Source organism: Amblyomma maculatum, chromosome 10 (genome assembly GCF_055883805.1).
Source record: "Amblyomma maculatum isolate TAMU_Amacu chromosome 10, ASM5588380v1, whole genome shotgun sequence".
Classification (NCBI taxonomy): Eukaryota; Metazoa; Arthropoda; class Arachnida; order Ixodida; family Ixodidae; genus Amblyomma; species Amblyomma maculatum.
The window spans coordinates 6,086,636-6,105,681 of NC_139353.1; the positions used below are offsets into that span (position 1 = coordinate 6,086,636).

Sequence of the window (19,046 nt, forward strand, 5' to 3'; positions counted from 1 at the left end):
CTGGCTTATGCCGTTCCAGGTTTTCGTTGAGGCGCCGCGCGTTGCTTGTTTCTCCGGCTCCGGCGACGGAGCGAAAGCGAGACATCGCGACGGGTCGTTGAGAGGGAAGTCCCTTTGCAATTGTCGTGGTGCGGGTGCGGGTCGTTCACATTTGGTACCGAACAGATTCGGAGTACACGGGCACGCCAAATTACGCCGTCTCCTTCTTAAGGTAAGCTTCGACCACGGTTGCTTCAATTTAAACCCAAATATGCGTCCTCTAGCTCTCCGTATCTTTTTTTCTTCCTGTTGGCACAAAGGCGGGCACATTGGCGTCATGGACGCACGCGGGGTCTATTTAAAAATGAATGAAGTCCTTGTTTTTTTTTTTCCGTCGCGACTGCGCCCGCGCTGCTTCGTGTGTTGTGTATAAAATCTGCAAAGTCTTTGTGAATGTCTTAACGCCGCAGCTCGCCGCTGCGTCTCGGGAACAGCGTTAGATCGAGGCGCTTGTGGTGCTGATAGTGTGGCAGCTAGATCACCTCGGCGGGGAATACAGTCGCGGTGCAAAACTGCATACGCGCTGCCTTGTTTGGCTTTTCTTCTCTCGAACGGGTCGAGATGTTTTTTTTTTTTTTTTTTTCCTCCGTTTGTCTGGGAACAAAGGGCAGGTGTGGTGCGGTCGTGAGGCAATCGTGAAGGAGGCTTCTTCGCTCCCCTCGGCCATTGTATCGCGTTGGCTTTAGAGGAGGGCTGTTTTCTTCTCGTTGTTTATTTCCTGAAGCCTCTTACGAAGCGTCGGGTGGTTGCCTCGGGGTAGCGAAGAAGCTGGTTCGTCTCATCGCACGATCGCGTATAATCGTTCGTGCATGACGGCGCAACTATCCGTTTCACTGCGGCGGGGACTTTTGGTTTCGTTTTTGTTTTTCTGTTCACCGGCCACTTCCCTCTTTTGTTTTAGTTCTTCCGTCAGGACGCGCGTGAGTTATTTTGCCGAGCATCATTATCGGCGAACGCGATGCGGCGATAAAGCTGGCACTGCCCGAAGCAGAGGTAAAGATTGCTCCCTTTTCTTTTTTAATTTTCTCATTCGTAGAGCTTCGGGGTCACACGAGAGGCGTGGTACGTGGTCCGGCCCTGTCGCATGCCCCGTGTGTGTGCTGGCCGCAGTCTGTGGTGTGTGGTGGTGAAAGGCGCCCTTGCAAAACTGGTCGCCGTCCCCCAACCACCATGCACTCTCATTTCTAATCTAGCATCCCCGGCTCTTTTGAAGTACGCTCTGCGCCGGAGCTCGTCTGCTGCTGATAGAGAAACTCCGTCGTCGCGTGCGCGCTGTGAATGCGCAATTTCAAGGCTTGCGTAAAAAGCGCGCTGGTGCGCGCCTGCATGAAAGTTCGCATTTGACGCAGTCATTTACTGCACAGTGCGACGAAAAAGAAAGCAAAAGCGCGTCGGAGTATTGCTCGCCGAGAGATGGCTTTCATTCTTTTTGTGTGTGAGCAATATCCGAACGAACGAGAATATTTACGGTGCCGCTACGGGCGGGGGCCACATATATTGCGAAACTCGGCCAGCAAGAATTAAATACGCATAGTTGCGCGACTTGTCGTAAATCCTGGCGCTCATTTAGCTTTTGACACTTTGCATGCGCGGTGCAGGGCGCCTGCCGATTTGTCAAGGCATGGGTCGTTCCGAGCTGTCGTTTGTTTGGAGAAAATACGCTTCGCTAATTACCTCCCGCAGAGAAAGGTGAGTGCGCGTTTCTGCAGCAACCGTTGCTGAGAGCTACCACCTTCTCGCCGAGATGCACGTTTAGTGCACGACACGTGAGAATGGTGTCGCAGTAGCATGGAGAGAAGCGGCGGCGAGCGACAATTGTGCACACTCGACGACCTCAGACTCTCATTATTATTAATCCGGCTCCCAAATGAGCGGCGACCCTTGCTCCAGAAAACGCATCGCGGCGCCGTTTTGTCTGCGCCGGCTGCGCTCCGTTGCTTGCGGCAGTAAAAGGGAGCGCGTAGTACGTCCCGTCTGTCGCTCGTTGCTAGGTTGCTTCACGAAGCGTTTTTACATTGCGCAAATGGGCCCTACCGTGCGTCGTCGTGCGACACATCCTGCGGACTTGGCGTTTCCTAGCTGCAGCGACGATCGAGCCCGGGAAAAGGGAGCGCCGGAAGAACGATCTGGTTTTTTTAGTAGCGCGCCCAAGAGCGGGGGTGACAGCCCGCTAGCCTTGTGATGCATTCGCTGGCACATATCGCGGTTGCACATGTATAAATAACAGGGCTTGCTGGGTGGCTTCGCGCGGGTTTGAGGAGGGCGGGAGAAATCCTTCCACCTGCGCGGCAGCCCGCGGTGGCGATGTGGATATATATATATTTCGAAAGTCGGTGAGTGGGTCGATTATAGACACCCGCTTTTAATTTCTTTTTTCTTCCGTTCTATGCGAAGAGCTACCGCCGACCTTGCGGCGTTTTTTCTCTCGTTATACAGACTCGCACACATCGCGGCCTTGCAAGGTTATCGGACAAAACGACAGGCCAGGAGACCGGCTTTCGCTCGCCATGAATGTGCATGCAGCATGTGTCGGATCTGGCCTAAGATTGAAATTAAAAAGAAATGGCTAGAAATGAAAAGGAAGGAAGGCGCAAAGAAATACGCCTCTTCGAACCAACGCCAGTGCGTGCTTGTCGACTAGCGCGTGTGACGGCTGTTTGTTAGGCTCTGCGGAGCGGTCAAGCGAGGGTTCAAAGACCCGCTCTGCATATTGTAGGTACGGCACGCGTGCTGCTGTCGCCAGTAGCGGGAGCGGCTGGGACCAGTTTCCTGCAGGTGGGGTCTAGAAGCGTTGGGGCGGCAAGAGGTGGAGGCATGCTGCTCTTCTCTTCTCTTCTCAGGTTCATCCTTCCATGTTCTCTTTTATTTTATTTTTTGCTACTCCTCTTGGAAGTGTCTATGACCAGCCGTGACGTTCCCTTCGCAGTTGTGGGTCCCTGGTAGCTTTTCGAATATATTTCCTTACCTTTTTGGCTACAGAACTGCACACTCACTCCGCTAGAATGTCGCAGCAGGCACATCACGAAACGGCTGTCTGGGTCCTCGCGTATCTATCGTAAAATCCCTGGTTGATACCGTCCCACATCCTTTTTTTCAGACAGAATTGTTTATTATTTTCTTATCTAGCTGTAGTAAGAAAAGCACCTAACTGGAGTAACTGACCCAAGTGGCTTAATACGGTAAAATTCCCAATTGGTCCAACGGGTAGTTTGTTAAATCATTGTTCATTTCATTGTGGTAATAATTTTCCCACAGGGGCACATTGTTAAGTAGATATTATTTGCATACACAGTGCAGAGCCAGGCTTATGTTTGTGCAGTGTAGGTAATCAGTACAATACAGAACCAGTAACGCAAAATACTACAGCATCCAAGCAACTTATTTCCTTGTACCTAGCATGTTTGTGCAGCTGCACTTGCTCATCGGCATTGTTTGTTGATACGCACGAGCCACTGTCACACACTGTTATTTTGCTTGACAGGGCACTGATTGTGGGCTTTCGACAAGCCCAATTGTATTATCAGGGCAGGTTCATTCAGCATCACCTTTGAATGCTTGTAGCAAACAAGGAGTAACGCTGTCAGCCTGAACAAAGAAAGCAAAAATTAAGGAGTGGTGAATTACTCATCTAAAACTCCCTGTGGCAAGTGCTAATTTCTACTTGGTACAAGTAGTTTGTATCGCTGAAACAAGACTACAAATGTGTCTTTTTTTGTCTTCGTAAATCATGTCAGCTTTTTGTGTACACAGAAGCACTGGAGAACAGATTGCAGCTCATATAATGATAGAAGAGCTGTGGCATGTTCTTTCTGTCGTTACATGAATTGCATGTACCGATTCGGCCAAATGCAGAATAAAAAAAAAAAAAAAACTTTCTAAGCCCATAAATTTTATCTGAATAACTCCCTGGCCTTTCAAAATTGCCACCACATATCAGCTTTAGCTGGTAACAGCATAACCCAAAGTTTTGAGAGTTTCATTGGCTCAAAGGACTTTCGCTAATGCTATGATATACCTGACCCCTTCTTCATGGGAACTGAAACCAAAAGCCCTTGTTTAAAAAGTGAGCAGCGGTAAAGCATGTTTCTCTGCTACTAGAGAGATGCACTGCTCGGGACGCAGTTGTCTGCATGGGAGGGCTGTCAAATGCTTTAATTTCTTTTCACAAGGTGAATTAAACTGTCGACTGGCATCCTAGGAACTTTGACTGCTAGCCCAGATTACATATCGTATAATTTCTGCTTGTCTGGAGGTTGGAGAGATGATAAATACTGATATAGCATAAACAATAATGAAACATCTGGAAAAGAATCTATTTTTGTCTTGAAATATTAGTAAGTGCTTATCTTCTTTTTTTTTTTTTCATATACACTTGCATTTCAGACTTGTCTTTGACACCGATAAATGTAAGCTGCAGGTGGTGCTTGGCTCTCTTCCTTTCCTTACATGCCCCCTTTTCGTCTATGCTGCGTCAATGTTTTGTCACACACCTAACTGCCTTGTATGCTTCGAGGCTTTAAAAAAAAAATCTTGAGACGGACTTTGGGCAGTGCAGCCCTCAGTTTGCTTCTGCTCTACCAGAATTATATACTGGACTGTTGTCGCACCTGTAGATTTAAAAAAGAAAGAAAACACTAAAAGTAAATTTGAGTGCTTTGGGAACCTAGCCCACATCTAGATTCCTCACATCAGGTGGGCACATTCCGTGCAGGCACAACTTTTTCAGCGCCTTCTGAAAACCCAGCCACAAGCCACCCAATGGAGTGTGGCCTGGCCACAGGTGCCAGCCTCAAAGGCCCCGGGGAGTGCCTGGCCCCAGGTCCCAAGACGCTGCACGTCAACTTTGAAGGTGGTGACAAGGAGGAACTGCAGGACCGCAAGAAGAAGTACCTGACAGCCAAGTATGGTCCGCATCAGATGAGCCTCATCAAGAAGCGGCTGCGCGTCGAGATGTGGATGTACGAGCAGCTGCAGCGGCTCTTCGCCTGCTCAGTGAGTGTGCCCTCGTGGGCGTTTCAAAATGCGAGGGTGAAGCTGCATTGTGACCACAGTTGTACTGTGGGTGCATGGAATGAGTTCGTTGGTATGCTTCTTCATTGGTGCATAAGTTGACCACACTGTTTGCCTTGTAGCAACTCTCGAGTTAAGCAGGGCAACCATTCCTTGCATCAGCTTGCAAAGGCATCGTAGGGTTCACAGATTTAATGTGCTTCCCATTCTTCTCTCCTTTTTTTTTTATTATTATTATTGCAGCAGCAGTGAGGGACATTGGTAAAAAAGGGCTGTAATGTTTGTGATGTCAGTAATTTTATTTATTTAGAGTGTGAGAAGAATGATGACAAGTTAATGCCTAGATAATCAGCATCTTGTGCGTAAGCTGTGATTAAGGTGAAAGTTACTTCCCTTTTGTATGGCTCCATATGTGTGTTAGTGCAAACATGAGCATGAAAGTGGCCTTGTATGCAGAGCATGCTACCTAAAGGGTGTGGTTTAGAGTTGTTTGATTAGCGTGAAAAGCACTGTGTATGCCTCATGGTACCATGTCGTGCTGATGCCATTTGCCGAAACGTTTTTATTTATTGTTGTTATTAAAATACCCTAAGGGTCCACTGTGGCATGGAGAATACAAGCCAGCACATGATTCTTTGCAAAACAGTCTGCCAATGACCTCATGTTCATGTATTTCTCACTTTCCTAAGCTCATTAAAGAGCTGTTATGGTATTAGCTCAACAACAAGGACTCTCTGCTCAGATATATCAGAAGACTATTGGTACACAAAAAGCATGCAACAAAATGAAATTGAGTACTGTAAATGCCAACGTGTGAAAGTCATGTGACAAGAGCTATGTCACTTTTCATTATTATTATTTTTAAAAGCATGCCATTATCTTAGCTCAGTATTTTGGGAAAGAGACTTTTATAGTCGGCAGCATTGACAATTTTAATACTGGGCACAAACCTTTAGTATGGATGTGAAACCTTCGGCAGGTAGACAGACGCGCTTTGGAGTATTGACTGCAGAAAGTGGCTTTATATGAGGATGTCAGGCTAGCAGCAGCCCCATTTGCACGTTTCCTTGAGATATTTTAAGGCCCAAGGGAATGCTTCATGCCTTCCTTACTAGCTTTTTTGCATCATAAAAATTGCAGGAAGAGATTTTTGTCAATTTAATAAGGTGCCCTGCCCGCCTTCTTTTTTAACACAAACGACTGTCGTCGAATGAGTCAAGCGGATAGAGAGGAGTGCTTGGTCTCATTTGTGCGAGATGACAGGAAGTGTCCCGAGGGGTGGGAATCTGAGGTTGCGCTCGAGGAAGCGTGACAACAAAGCAGCGGAGCCAACCACCACTCTCGCTCTGGTGCGGGGAGGAGATGTCAACCCCCTCCCACTCTCTCCTTCGGCGTTTCTTTTCATTGAGCAGTCTCCTTCTGCTGGGCCATGCTTCCTTGGACAATGTGACAGGACAAAGATATCCCAGACCTTATGATGACTGTTCTAGGTTCTAAAATGGAGCAGGCCTAGTCTGTCGCCTCAGTGGGGACGTTCAGGTAGTATTGAGGAGCTTCACCATTGTTGCAGCATTGTCTGCGAATTCATTTGCTTGGCATCCATGTGGCACTGACCTGTGTGTAGTTACATGTTTTATTTAAACAGAAGCAGTAGCCATAACATTCTTTTTCTTCATGGTGATTTGCATTTTAAGGAGCATACTTTTATTCAATAGAACTAAATATTTTTTCATACTCCTGCTGTACAATTATTACCTTTCTTAAAGTGAACTACAGGCAGCATTTAATGTAGGTGAAATGCATAAATCACTAACTTAACTTCATGTTGAATGTAAATGTTTTGTTACATTTAAGAAATTTATATTTTCCTGTTTGATACAGCTAAAAAGTATGAATCTCTAACTTAATTTCGTTTGGAATTCAATCGCCCTCTTACTATCAAGAAATTTGCATAACCTTCTTCCTGTGCTGCTGCTCTTTGCTGTGTTGAGATAAAATAAATTTTAGAAGGTGGATGATGTAGGTGCAACATGCTGGCTTTATGCAGAAATTCTTAGTCATTAGTCAGATAGGCCTGTGCTTAGTCTATTTTGGATAAGGATCAGGCTCTTCTCAACGTGCAGTACTGCAAAAATTAAATGACCATCTTGGGGATAAGTGGAGGTGGCTGAAAAATTGCAACAAAGTTGTGCTAGGTGTATCCCCGTTGAAAAGATTGTGCACTGTGTGATTTTACTATCATGTTAAGATTATCTCCATCTGTGGTGAAAGGAAATTACATGAGCTCGTCACAGGTCAGAGGCTTTGACACTAAACTGAGTTTGTACATGCTAGAGAGCATCTGACATGCCTAAAATTTGTCTGCCTGAAGCATTAATGTTTTGAGGGTGAGGAGGAAACAGCTAAGTGGATGGAGAAAGTAGAAAAGCACTAGAGATTTTCTTTTCAGTGCTTTGTTTTTTGTATGGTCGAGAGTCACGGTCAAGTACCAATGGTCACGCTAATCTAATGCAACGAGAGGGCAGCGCGTTCGCTGCAGGCAGCCAGCAGATTGCAGAATGCTTAACGTATGCGTTGTGCTTGTATGCCTTCTTCCTTTCGCAACCCTTCCCCTCAATCTGTGGGAACGTGCTGTCAGCATGCAGCATCCTTTCAGGGGCAGCAGTCCTGCCAGACACACACACACTTTTCCTGGATAGAGTGCTGCCAACAGGAAGTCTATTCGTCGGCCATCTCCTGCTTTCACTAGAGACTCGTTTATGCGGTTGGCGACCTTGGGAGCATCCTTTCGTGTTTGCAGTTGAGGATGTTACTCATTTGGTTTCGCAGGCACGCAACGACGTGCCAGACATGTTGTCTTAATTCCAGCAACTTTGTTCTTGAGAAAAGATGGTGGTAGTTAAAAAGAACATCAAAAGCTTTGTGCAGCCTCTGCTTATTTTAAAAACCTTCTATTTCCTCATATGGTATTCTGCTTGGCTTGAATGATAAGACTGTTGGCCAACTTTCTTTCTTTGTGTGTACTTGTGCTTCGAATAAATTTTTTTTTCCTGCTTTTTCCTCAAGAAGTTATCTTTGTGCATTTTAATTTTGTATGGGCATGTTACCAACCCATATTGCTTATAGATGTCACATGTTACTAAATGGCATTCTTTTCACCCTGAATCAGCTCTGCCAGACCCTTTGTTGCCATGAAAGCAGTTCCACATGTATGATACTCTGGTCGTGGTTTCTATGTTGGCTGCATTTGAAGGCTGATTTTCGTTAATGCTGAAAGTCTCATACATCCTTTGGTAGCTTTTTGTTTCTGTCTCGCACGTTTGGTCCTTTCCACAGGTGCTCATTAGTTAGTGCACAAATGCTATGCAATCTATGCAGACTCGAATAGCGTTTGCTGAACTAAAGTGAAGGAGCTCCTCAACACTGATAAGACATAGGTGTGGATGGTGTTGAGTCAAGTGTTCATTGCATCACATTGGGACATACAACCAGTAATCTAATATGTTGTGTGGGAGCCACACCTTATGTTAGTTTTGGCTATTGTGGTCATCATCGGTGACATTATGTTCTGTGATGGATGTTTAGTAGACAATGTCAGCATGTGCGTGTATGTGGGTGTGTACGCACATGCATACATATGTGCATATGTATGTGCTGAGCATCCTATCTAGATGTGACCAAGGTTTGCAAAACCTTATATCGCAGACCTAGTGAAACCAGCTGAAGGGTGTTAAGAGTTGCGTGGTCTAGTCTGTAGTAGTATTCATTGTCCGAACTTCGTTAATTAGTAAACACTAATTAGATAGCTTTTTGAATAATGGTTTCAGGAACACTTGCGCCAAGCTGCTATTTATGTAAAGTAGTATTTTTTTTACCAGCCTTAAACCATAACTTGCTCTCATGTGATGACGGTGGCACTCCAAAGTTCCGAGACATGTCTCAGAGAATAAAGCATGCTTTTTTTCTAGAGTAGTGGCTCCACTGAGGCTTTGCATGTGCATTGGGGCAGAGATGTGAGCAAGCAACTGATCACATGATAGTTTTCTTTGAAGGCCAATACATAAAGCTACGTATATCGTACCCCGATGGAAACAACGCAGATATCTGTTTTTAGCAATATGTTAAAGTACTGTATTTACACTTTTGCAAGCCAGTAATTAAAAAATTGCTAATTATTTACTACTTACTCAAGTTTGGCGAATGAAAAATACTACAGGCACTCCTTCAACAACTCTGTCAAATACTGTCAACAACTCTCACATGATTTAACTGGGCTGGGACACTGTTTTTTAACCTTTATCCTGAGACACTTGGCATATATATCTTGAGTAAAATACTGTATATTTGGCAATTATATACTGTCTGTGCCATGCAAATTTTTTTGTTTTCGATACTGAACCTAATGCATTTCACCCCATTTTTTTATATATTTTCTGTTTTATGCATTTGTAGGATAAAGTGCTGATGCGCATTGATGTCACACATTCTAGAGCTATAACTTTAAGTTCTTCCATTTTTTTAACCACGCAGGATGATAATCATGACATTGAGATAGACTTGGACGAGCTCCTCGACATGGAGAGTGACCATCGCCGAAGAGACTTTCTCAGGGTAAGGAGTCAGCCCGATGGCTGTGTTATAGCTGCCTGCTTATGCTGTGTGCTCTGTTGGCATAAGCTGAATGTCTAACTTGAAGTGAAGCATAGCTAAGACTGGTGCAAATGTTACCGTTGCTGTGGTTGAGAGATGTTGGACTCCGAAAAAAAGGAGGGGGGGGGGGGGGGGGGGAGCAAAAAAAGAAAAAAAGCTAGGCTAGTGACCTACCACAATAGGTTTAGGATGTTCCCTGAGGTAGAGCATAATGTGCCCTACTTAAATTAGCCTTCCTGCTTAGCTTGGCTGCTAGAGAAACTGAAGAAGTCGGTAGTGGCAGCATGAAATGTAGTTTAGATATTACGATTTGGTAAAGCATTGGTAGCAGCTAGAATGAATCAGATTTCACCTCGTACAGCCAAGAAATGCATCTTTTTAACTGGATGGTGCATAACGCTAACAAAGCTCCTTGTACACTAGCATGAAGAATTGTGTGAATGTAGCGAAAGGGTACAGAGTTATAAATTTTGCTGATGGAGGGTTTACACCAAAAACATTGTGATTGCAAATGGTCACGAGTGTGGAGAAGACAAAGAAGGCAGCAAGAGAGCAGAATGATAATCATGACATTGAGATAGACTTGGACGAGCTCCTCGACATGGAGAGTGACCATCGCCGAAGAGACTTTCTCAGGGTAAGGAGTCAGCCCGATGGCTGTGTTATAGCTGCCTGCTTATGCTGTGTGCTCTGTTGGCATAAGCTGAATGTCTAACTTGAAGTGAAGCATAGCTAAGACTGGTGCAAATGTTACCATTGCTGTGGTTGAGAGATGTTGGACTCCGAAAAAAAGGAGGGGGGGGGGGGGAGCAAAAAAAGAAAAAAAGCTAGGCTAGTGACCTACCACAATAGGTTTAGGATGTTCCCTGAGGTAGAGCATAATGTGCCCTACTTAAATTAGCCTTCCTGCTTAGCTTGGCTGCTAGAGAAACTGAAGAAGTCGGTAGTGGCAGCATGAAATGTAGTTTAGATATTACGATTTGGTAAAGCATTGGTAGCAGCTAGAATGAATCAGATTTCACCTCGTACAGCCAAGAAATGCATCTTTTTAACTGGATGGTGCATAACGCTAACAAAGCTCCTTGTACACTAGCATGAAGAATTGTGTGAATGTAGCGAAAGGGTACAGAGTTATAAATTTTGCTGATGGAGGGTTTACACCAAAAACATTGTGATTGCAAATGGTCACGAGTGTGGAGAAGACAAAGAAGGCAGCAAGAGAGCAGAATAAAATGCCAGCCTTTCACTGAATTAGTGGTAACATACAGCAGTCTATGATGATTTGTAAATACTCGGTAACGCAAGTAGAAGGTGTTTTGCAATAGCAGTTTGTCTGGTGTTGCAGGCAAAGCTGGTAGGTGCCAAACAGTCCCGAGACCAAGTGGAGGTAAGCCTTCCATCTTTTCTTTTTTGTACTTGCAGCATGAAGAGTGCAGTGTTCATGCTGTAGCATGTCACGGGCATAATAATGTTCCTCAGCGTAAGTTCACTTTCGATGGATAGCATTCTGCAATACAGATGCAAAAGCTTGAGGGAGCTCTGAGTATTCTTGCCAAATTCGAATGCTTGCCCTGTGTGATGAATTTTGCTGTTAAAATCAGATAGAACGGCCTGGCTCCACCTTTCTCTTTATTCAACTTGCCGCCGAGAGTAGGAGGAGTTGCCCAATGCGCGGACATTGTTTCATGCAATCTCGTGATGGCTTGTCACTCTGCCGTCGGAGGAGTAATGCACGAAGTGGTTTTGTGAATGTAGTTCGCTTGTATCAGGCTTGTTGTTTTGGTGACATGCTCTCTGAACCAAAGATATGTAGTGGTTCTGTCAAATTTTTTTGCATCATACCCAAAAATGCTAGTAAAGATTGATTTCAGTGTCTTCACAGATCAGAGAATTTTCAGGTCGACTCAGAATGATCGGGTTTCGCGGGAGCAAATAGTGTGCGCTTATTTTTATTGCTAATTTACGACTATGTTGCGTGCAACTAAACTATTTATTCACAGAAGCCCAGAAAACAAAATCAAGATGTTAATGAAATTCTACAGAACGCTCATCAGTGCACCCTTAACTTCCAGAACGGTGAACACTTATAAGATTCAAGTTTATAGATGTTTCAAGAAAGGGTAATGCAAAGCAACATAATTTTTAACCAGCCAAAGGACAAGATACAGGGAAGAAGAGGACAGGACAAGGCTGGACTAACAACTGAATGTTTATTGAACGAAAGAAAACAACGAAGACGCGTTCTGAAAAGCACGTGCACAACCCAACCGGTGAAATGGCAGGAAATTGGGAAGAAGATGAAGAAGAAAATTCAAAGTCAATTCAAAGTCAAGGCCTAACTAACAACTTTTCTAATAGAGGGAATTCCTTACAATGAAGGCTAACTGATGCCTTCTTCATCTTCTTCCCAATTTCCTGCTAATTCACCGGCTGGGTTGTGCGCGTGCTTTTCAGAACGAGTCTTCGTTGTTTTCTTTCGTTCAATAAACATTCAGTTGTTAGTCCAGCCTTGTCCTGTCCTCTTCTTCCGTGTCTCGTCCTTTGGCTGGTTAAAAAAGAAACCTTACCAACTTGCCCAGTCGTCAACCTTGTTGAAAGCAACATAAGGTTGCGAACACTTTGGCAGGATTGAATACAAATTTGGAGAAGCATTGGAAAAGGTAATTTCAAATATTAGTTGAATAAGTTTACTTGGTGACCCTAAAAATGTGCATGCAAGGTAATGTTTGCAGCAAGACATCATTGAGCTCATTGCACATTTGTTTGGAGGCCTGAAATTGATAGCTGGTAAATGAAAACTGCAGGAATAGTTTGTGCCCAAAGCTCCACTTGAGATCACTGCTCTTCTCCTAGAAAATGAAATGCCAGATGAGCAAGCATGTGTTCTTTGGTGCATCCGATACTGCGGCAGCGAAACATTTTCTTCTCAAGCTTTGCCATGCTCATTTTGTTCCCTGTTTGCATTTTAACTGCATGCTTATTGTGGCATCAAACCAGCATTTTTACAGCCAGATGGCTCGAGTGTGTTGATGGGATCTTCTGACCCATTGCAGATGTTCATCGATGAGCTGATACAGCGGGCCAAGACCCTGTGAAACCTGCCAGCAGCCAGGTGTTGTTTGTCCTAGTCATCAGGACCCATGTTCTTTAAAGAAAATCTCACCACCCACATAAGCTTGTACACTACTCTCCGACAGTGTTCTTGATACATTCTTTTGTTTTGCACGCTGTTCACATTGTAGACACATCTCCCGACTACTCTTGTTCGCTGAAACCTCTCCCGATCATTTGTGGCAGCTCTCTGTTTAGCTGGGGTCAGGGCTACTCAGTAAACTGAGGTGCACCCAGCCAACGAAGTCAGTCACCGACAACTAAGGCCTATAGCCACATGGATGACTGAGCTGACCAAGGAAATTGGCTGATGCCAGCTTGTTGAGCTTGGTAAACATGGCAATGTTCCCCGAGTGCAGTTATAAGCTTAGCATCAAAATAGCCGACCTTCACTATGTGACGTCTACACTGGCCCAAAACATCGACAACGATACACACTGCCAGATGTCATTTTGCTATTAATTAGGTGCAAAGCAGTCATTGTGTGGTAGAACTATGGTTAACTATAGCACTTTGGTGAATATTCACTAGTGGCAATCGCATTGGTACTGGCTGTCTTGTGAGGGTTGTGGGAGTGATTTCAGTGCTTGTGTGAACATCGATTGAGCTGTGTTCTCACCTTGAAGCGAGTACTTATAGTGTGAAAATGTACCACTGACGAAGGTGCACCTTTTTCTGAAGTAGAGAGCAAACTGTCCTCTTCAGTCCCTGGACTTTTGGCAAAGGAACTCTGGGAGTGTTACAGAGTCTTGCTGTATGGCTTGCTGAGGAGTTCCTCAATACTTTAGTAGTCACAGTGAGCATGATTGATATGTGCAGTGTGTGGTCCATACCTATAGGCAGTACCTCAGCAGTATAGTGGCACTATTTACAGCTTATGTTTGGCATCAAGTGGTGCAGGCTAATTAATATTTCGAGTGCACGAGCACTAGATGTGTCACTTTTGAAAAAGCAATGCTGTACGGGGGATAAAGCCTGCTGAGCAGAGTCAAATGTGCCTTTCACAGCCTGAGCTGCCCAGGTGGCGTTGCACATGGCATAAGAATGGCAGCAGGGGCCGTTGAGCACTGTGTGTATCGTCAGTGTTGCCACGGATGAAGCCGGTCCATCCACTTTAGCTTAACCTGGCAAAGCAGTGCTAGCATACCTATTTTGGATTTAATTAACCATGCAAATTGGCTACATTTTTTTCTTTAGTATCTGTGTGACATGTAGTGTCTCTCCTTTTTTTTTTTTTTTCATTAAGCAATGGAAGTAATTGCCACTGTGTTGGTTTGAAAACAGATTAGGTGTTCCCACAAGGGGTGGACTACACTGTACAAAAAAAAAAAAAAGAAGGCATGCTAATAGGAAGGATGTTGTGAATGGTAGATGCATTGGAGGATTTTCAAGTACTTCGTTGCACTGTGCATTACGTCCTTTGGAATGTTTTGGAAAGTCTTCAGAAGTTGTGTGTGTTCAAGACGAGGAACATGGCCTTGATTATGTCACACTGTCTATACTTTGCTATGTGCAGTATTTCATGGGTGTAGGTAGCACGTGAAGGTGAATTTCGAGGAGCCAGCACATCACTCTCATAACATCGCTTCTGGGAAAACTACGCTAATAATCGCGCGTTCAGAAATAGCCGCGAGAATAACATACTGGGTACATTCGATTTTTTAGTCCTGGACTAATTGGTGACAGGTCTCAGCTTCATTCTGACAGGAAGCAGCGTGATGGTCACATGACCTTGCAAGCTCCCCCCATCGTTTGCTTTCAGCAAATGCTGTGGGCATGTTTATCTTTTGGCATACGTGTAATACTAAAGATAGATAGCAAAGGCGCAAATCAATCAGTGCTTCTTGCAAATGGAGCGTGACATGCCTGAATGTGAAGCGTTTTACAGAACTCAGTTTGGCAGGGTTTGCTTGCTGTTGCTGTTCACAATGCTCTTCCAAGGGCCCAGCTCACTGTGTTTGAAAGCACACAAAAGCGTTTGCAAAAGCGTTTACATCAAGTGTTGCTGCCCCAGTACAAAGCGGTTCGCTTTCGACACTTTCAGGCCTGCACGCTGAAAAGGTTTCAAAACAGGTGCAGAACTGGACAGCACGAATAAACAATCTGTTCTCGAGGCTCTGGACGCTTCCATGTATAGTGAAATTCAAGACAAAAAGGCGGAGACACAAGATTCAAACGTCTTACAGCTATTTAGAGAGATTGTGTCGTTGTTTAGCGCATGATATTGTATGCAGGAACATGAAAAGTACTCAGAATGTACTCGCAGTCTGACTCAAAATGGCCGGTGGCCCAGGAGCTGTACTGGTGGGCGGAGCTTTTGGGCTGCCCGATGAAACTCAAACATCAGACACCTGTCAACAAGTAGTCAGGGACTGCCCGGGACTGAAAATCTAACGTACCCACTGAGCAAATGCAAGCAAAACAGCATCTGGGCTAGGTCAATTTGTCTGTGTTCCGGTTGCTTGGTAGTCCAGGAATCTGGGAACACAGCACTCCCTAATTGGCTGCACGCTGCCGGTTTTGTGGTGCTGTGCAAAACATGTCGCTGCTTGGAATTTGGTTGCGCAGCATCAACTAGCAACAGCAGCACTTCAAAATTCTCGCAGTGGATTACTGTGATGAGTTGCTACTGTCCTATGGCCAAACCTATGCTAGATTCTGTTAAACTTTGTCAACGAGAAATGTGGCGCAACGAACACAATCACGTTCACATTGTGCCACATTTCTCGTTACTATGCAGCTCCAACTCGCCCCTCAAACCGTTATTCTGAGATAACTTTGTCAAACTTCTGTCCGTTACATAATGGGCAATGTCACCAAAGAGCTGGTACAAACAAGCCATATGACTCCTAAAAGACAGATCTGCCCTCTTTCCCATCTGCTTTTTTTGATTGCACTAGTAGAGCAATGAGGGTGGTGCTGAATTTTCGCTCTCTACAACACTCAAGCGTTTCTGAAGCAGCACATTTTTCAGCGTTTTAGGTGGAGTATGTTTTCTTTTTAATTCATCTTTGCAATGAACCAAAGACCGGTTGTGTTGCATATACTGTGGAGGACGTGTGACAAGGCCGGCAGAGCTGTGCTTTGAAGGAGGCCATACTGGAGACATTGAAAAGGTACACAGTTTAAGGCTAGCTAGCTACCCTAGCGTTGCATTTTTTTATCACTTAACTGTGTGGTCATGTCACTTTGAGCACCTTCTGCCAATCCCCTAGTGCTCTTGAATAAATGGTTAAATATTTAAACTACTTCCATGAAAGTTTGCCCAACATTTTGCCCAATGGAGTTTGTGGCACACGAGGTGTGCGTAACACATTCTACTCTATACGGAGGCCGTGCTGAATTTCCGGTTCCCTGTTGTTTTGATTCAGTGCTTTCACAATTTCTATGCATTTTAAATTTGCACTTGCAGCCATAAATTAGCTTTTAAAAATATTAAGCTGCTACCGGGTACAAAGAAGTGTGTGCTGGTCTTGTAGCTGTGACGAAACTTGTTATGGGCTAGCTTTTCTCGAGACCAGAGGAGCAGGTTTCAAGCTCCCGACGCCATTTTACACTACATGTTGTTTAGACTTGCCGTGCTGCCTTAACGCAGAAAATTTTGGTATTTGGTGTAGGCTGTAGTAGCTATCTAGTTGGGTAGCATGACCCTTACCATACTCTTTTAAAGTAGTGTGTTGTTTCTATAAGCACTAGTGTCTTGACTACTGCACCTTGAATTGGCTGCACAAGTAAGGTAAGTAAGGTATTGTTTTTAAGTACTTTCCTAGTACCAGTGGAAAAGGACTTGTTAAAGTTAGGGCTCCTTGAATTACTATCAGTACATTATAGTACAAAAGCTTATTCTAAAGAGTGCACTGCACGTAAAAGCCATCAGCTGAAATGTTTGTCATATAGTCTATGAAGTAAGTGGGGCCTACGGTTGTTGGGGCAGCATAGAAGTTCTGTAATCACCTATAAATTACATGAAGTCAACAAAATGTTGTTTCTTTGATGTGAGAGTCTGTCTCTGGAAAGTATTGCTGTTTGGATTAGTTAATTCTGCTGTAATGATAATCTGCTATCCCACCGGTACAGCTACTTAGCCCCCCTCCCTCCTCTTTTTTTTTTTTTTTGCAATTACTTTAGCAACAAGAAAAAAAGTGTTATTTGGGCACCTGTAGTACTAGAAGCGTCATCTTTTCCCCTGTTCCTTCGGTGGTTAAGAATGCACACCACTGCCATTTTATTTTGTTTTCAATTTATATTACGTTTTGAAACCCTGTTAGTGGTGCAAGACTCATTTTCAAGGTGCAAGATGTTTTGCTACGGTTGTTTACATGCACAGGATATTTTTAATGTACAAATGTTATTTCAGTGAAAGTGAAGTGTGGTGGCTCAGAAAATATTTGGCCTGAAGGATTGTGTGATCAATAACAGCAGTGTTGCATCATGTTGAGATGCAACTTGCCATTGTTGCTGCCACAACTACAAAACAACCTCGCTGGCGTAAGAATGCAAGACTGCTATCTTTACGACAGCCATGTGTTACAAGCAATGTTAACAATGTTATAAAGAGTATAGGACAAATGTGTCATGATGAAGTGGCTTTGTCCGAATGGCATTCCACCTGTTGCAAAAGAAGCGAAGGTCATCATTGTATTGGCCTTCCTTTCTTTCTATTTTTGGAACTGGTGGTAGATATGAGCTGGAAGAATTGAAGCATAGTCAAAGCTATTAAAATATCTCTTTTGTTTCTTTCTTTTCAACAATTTTAATCAGGGGACGTTGTGGATATGTGCCATGAACATAACCATAAGTGAAACGTTTTGCAAATGCTCTTTCCATTATCCCCCCCCCTTTTTTTTTCAAGCTTTTTTGTGTACATACATTGTCTTGACACAATTATCTTTTGAATGGTTAGTGCATAGTGTTGTCCCCATCTGTATTACTGCAAAATGCAAATGATTCACATTTTAGTTGTTTGCTGGACTTGGGCGTTCCTTGCAGTGGTGAAGCTTAGCGGCCTTCATACACCACCTTTTCCATTACTGGTCATCCTGTAGCCACCTCATTTGCCACTTAGTGTTTAGGAGAACTGCTGTCATCAGTGCTCACCGCTTCTCCCCATGCAGAAACATTCAATACCAAATGATATGCCAATAGTTTCGGTCAAGGGATGGTGTCAAGGAACAAGTACGCAAATGCTGGTGCCATGGAAGACTAGGTTCTCAGTGTAGAGGATGCACTTCCTTATTTTTATTTTTTTTTATGCAATAGCATTGGAAGTCTCATTGGCAAAAGAATGCGTTATCTGTCGAAATGTGGCATTTGGCTGTTTGGAAGCGACAGCTATATGCTTCGATGTGTCCTCATTGTGTCTGTGTCACCACCTCTACACACCTTCAGGGAAACATCTAACCACCAACTAGATGGCATGAAGATATGTCTGGTTGTGCGCAGACATGCAGGGGTCTGCAAAACGCAGCCACTAAAGAATGATGAAAAATGGGATGTAAAGACATCAACTGCTTCCAATGTTGTCGCATTGCCAATATGTCGTTTAATTAAACTAAAGGTGCGGTTAAATGTAAGCAGAGCATGTTAATAGCTTCCAACATTTTTCAGACATTGCCTCATCGAAATTTTCAGCTAAAATATGTGTATTTTGGTGGTTGACACTAGTCTGCACATTTTCATGGATAAACAATCTTCATTTTCCAACAGGGAATATGCAAGGAGCTGAAACATGCTTGTTTTACTTACAACTGCACTTAATATTTGTGAATTTTGTCTATGGCTGGTTAGTAAGTACTGTTGTATGGTTGTGGTCAGTGACAAATATGGGCAGATCAGATGATGAACAGTGCTGGTTGTTGGCTCTGTTGAGCAGGTTGGAGAACATGTGCTTAAACATTGATTCTTAAACTCTGCAACATTTTTTTTTTTTTAATGCAGAGCTGTTCAAGCATTTGTTTCTCTTTTCTTCGTGAATGTTCTTGCACTACTAGCTGGTTTGTTAAAAAAGGAGCTGTTGCAGCAAGTGCTTACACACACTCATCACTGCAAGGGCTATTGCTTTGTAATATTTTATTCAACCTTTTATGCACTGTTCTAGGGATCTTCTTTTTCTTGTGGTGAGACTTGGAGGTTGTTGAGCATAAGGGTTACAACTAGTGGTTATTATGGAAGGTGGTCACAATCTCTGTTTTTGTGAACGGGTTCACGCCAGTGCTTAAGAGAAAGAAAAATTATCA

General features: G+C 43.9%; 1 protein-coding gene across 5 annotated transcripts; it reads left to right on the plus strand.

Annotated features, from left to right (window-relative positions):
- The first annotated feature begins 28 nt into the window (after positions 1-28).
- On the plus strand, positions 29-14,688 carry LOC146175458 (protein phosphatase 1 regulatory subunit 14B). Of its 5 annotated transcripts, none has more exons than XM_084581831.1 (6): positions 29-211; positions 1,638-1,728; positions 4,751-5,031; positions 9,580-9,660; positions 11,045-11,086; positions 12,753-14,688. In XM_084581831.1, the coding sequence occupies exons 3-6, from the start codon at positions 4,798-4,800 to the stop codon at positions 12,792-12,794; spliced, it is 399 nt and encodes a 132-aa protein (XP_084437957.1). In that variant the 5' UTR covers positions 29-211; positions 1,638-1,728; positions 4,751-4,797; the 3' UTR covers positions 12,795-14,688. The 5 variants fall into 5 exon arrangements, with proteins under 5 accessions (XP_084437957.1, XP_084437958.1, XP_084437956.1 ...); XM_084581832.1 differs by lacking the exon at positions 1,638-1,728 and adding an exon at positions 2,756-2,879; XM_084581830.1 differs by lacking the exon at positions 1,638-1,728 and having other exon boundaries at positions 34-211.
- The last annotated feature ends 4,358 nt before the right edge of the window (positions 14,689-19,046 follow it).

What these genes read in the sequence shown, in the direction of transcription:
- LOC146175458 (XM_084581829.1), top strand. Translation starts at nt 849, where the DNA reads ATGACGGCGCAACTATCCGTTTCACTGCGGCGGGGACTTTTGGTTTCG. An exon ending in GCCGAAGAGACTTTCTCAGG is followed by an intron (nt 9,661 to 11,044) that starts GTAAGGAGTCAG and finishes CTGGTGTTGCAG; the next exon opens with GCAAAGCTGGTAGGTGCCAA. An exon ending in AGTCCCGAGACCAAGTGGAG is followed by an intron (nt 11,087 to 12,752) that starts GTAAGCCTTCCA and finishes GACCCATTGCAG; the next exon opens with ATGTTCATCGATGAGCTGAT.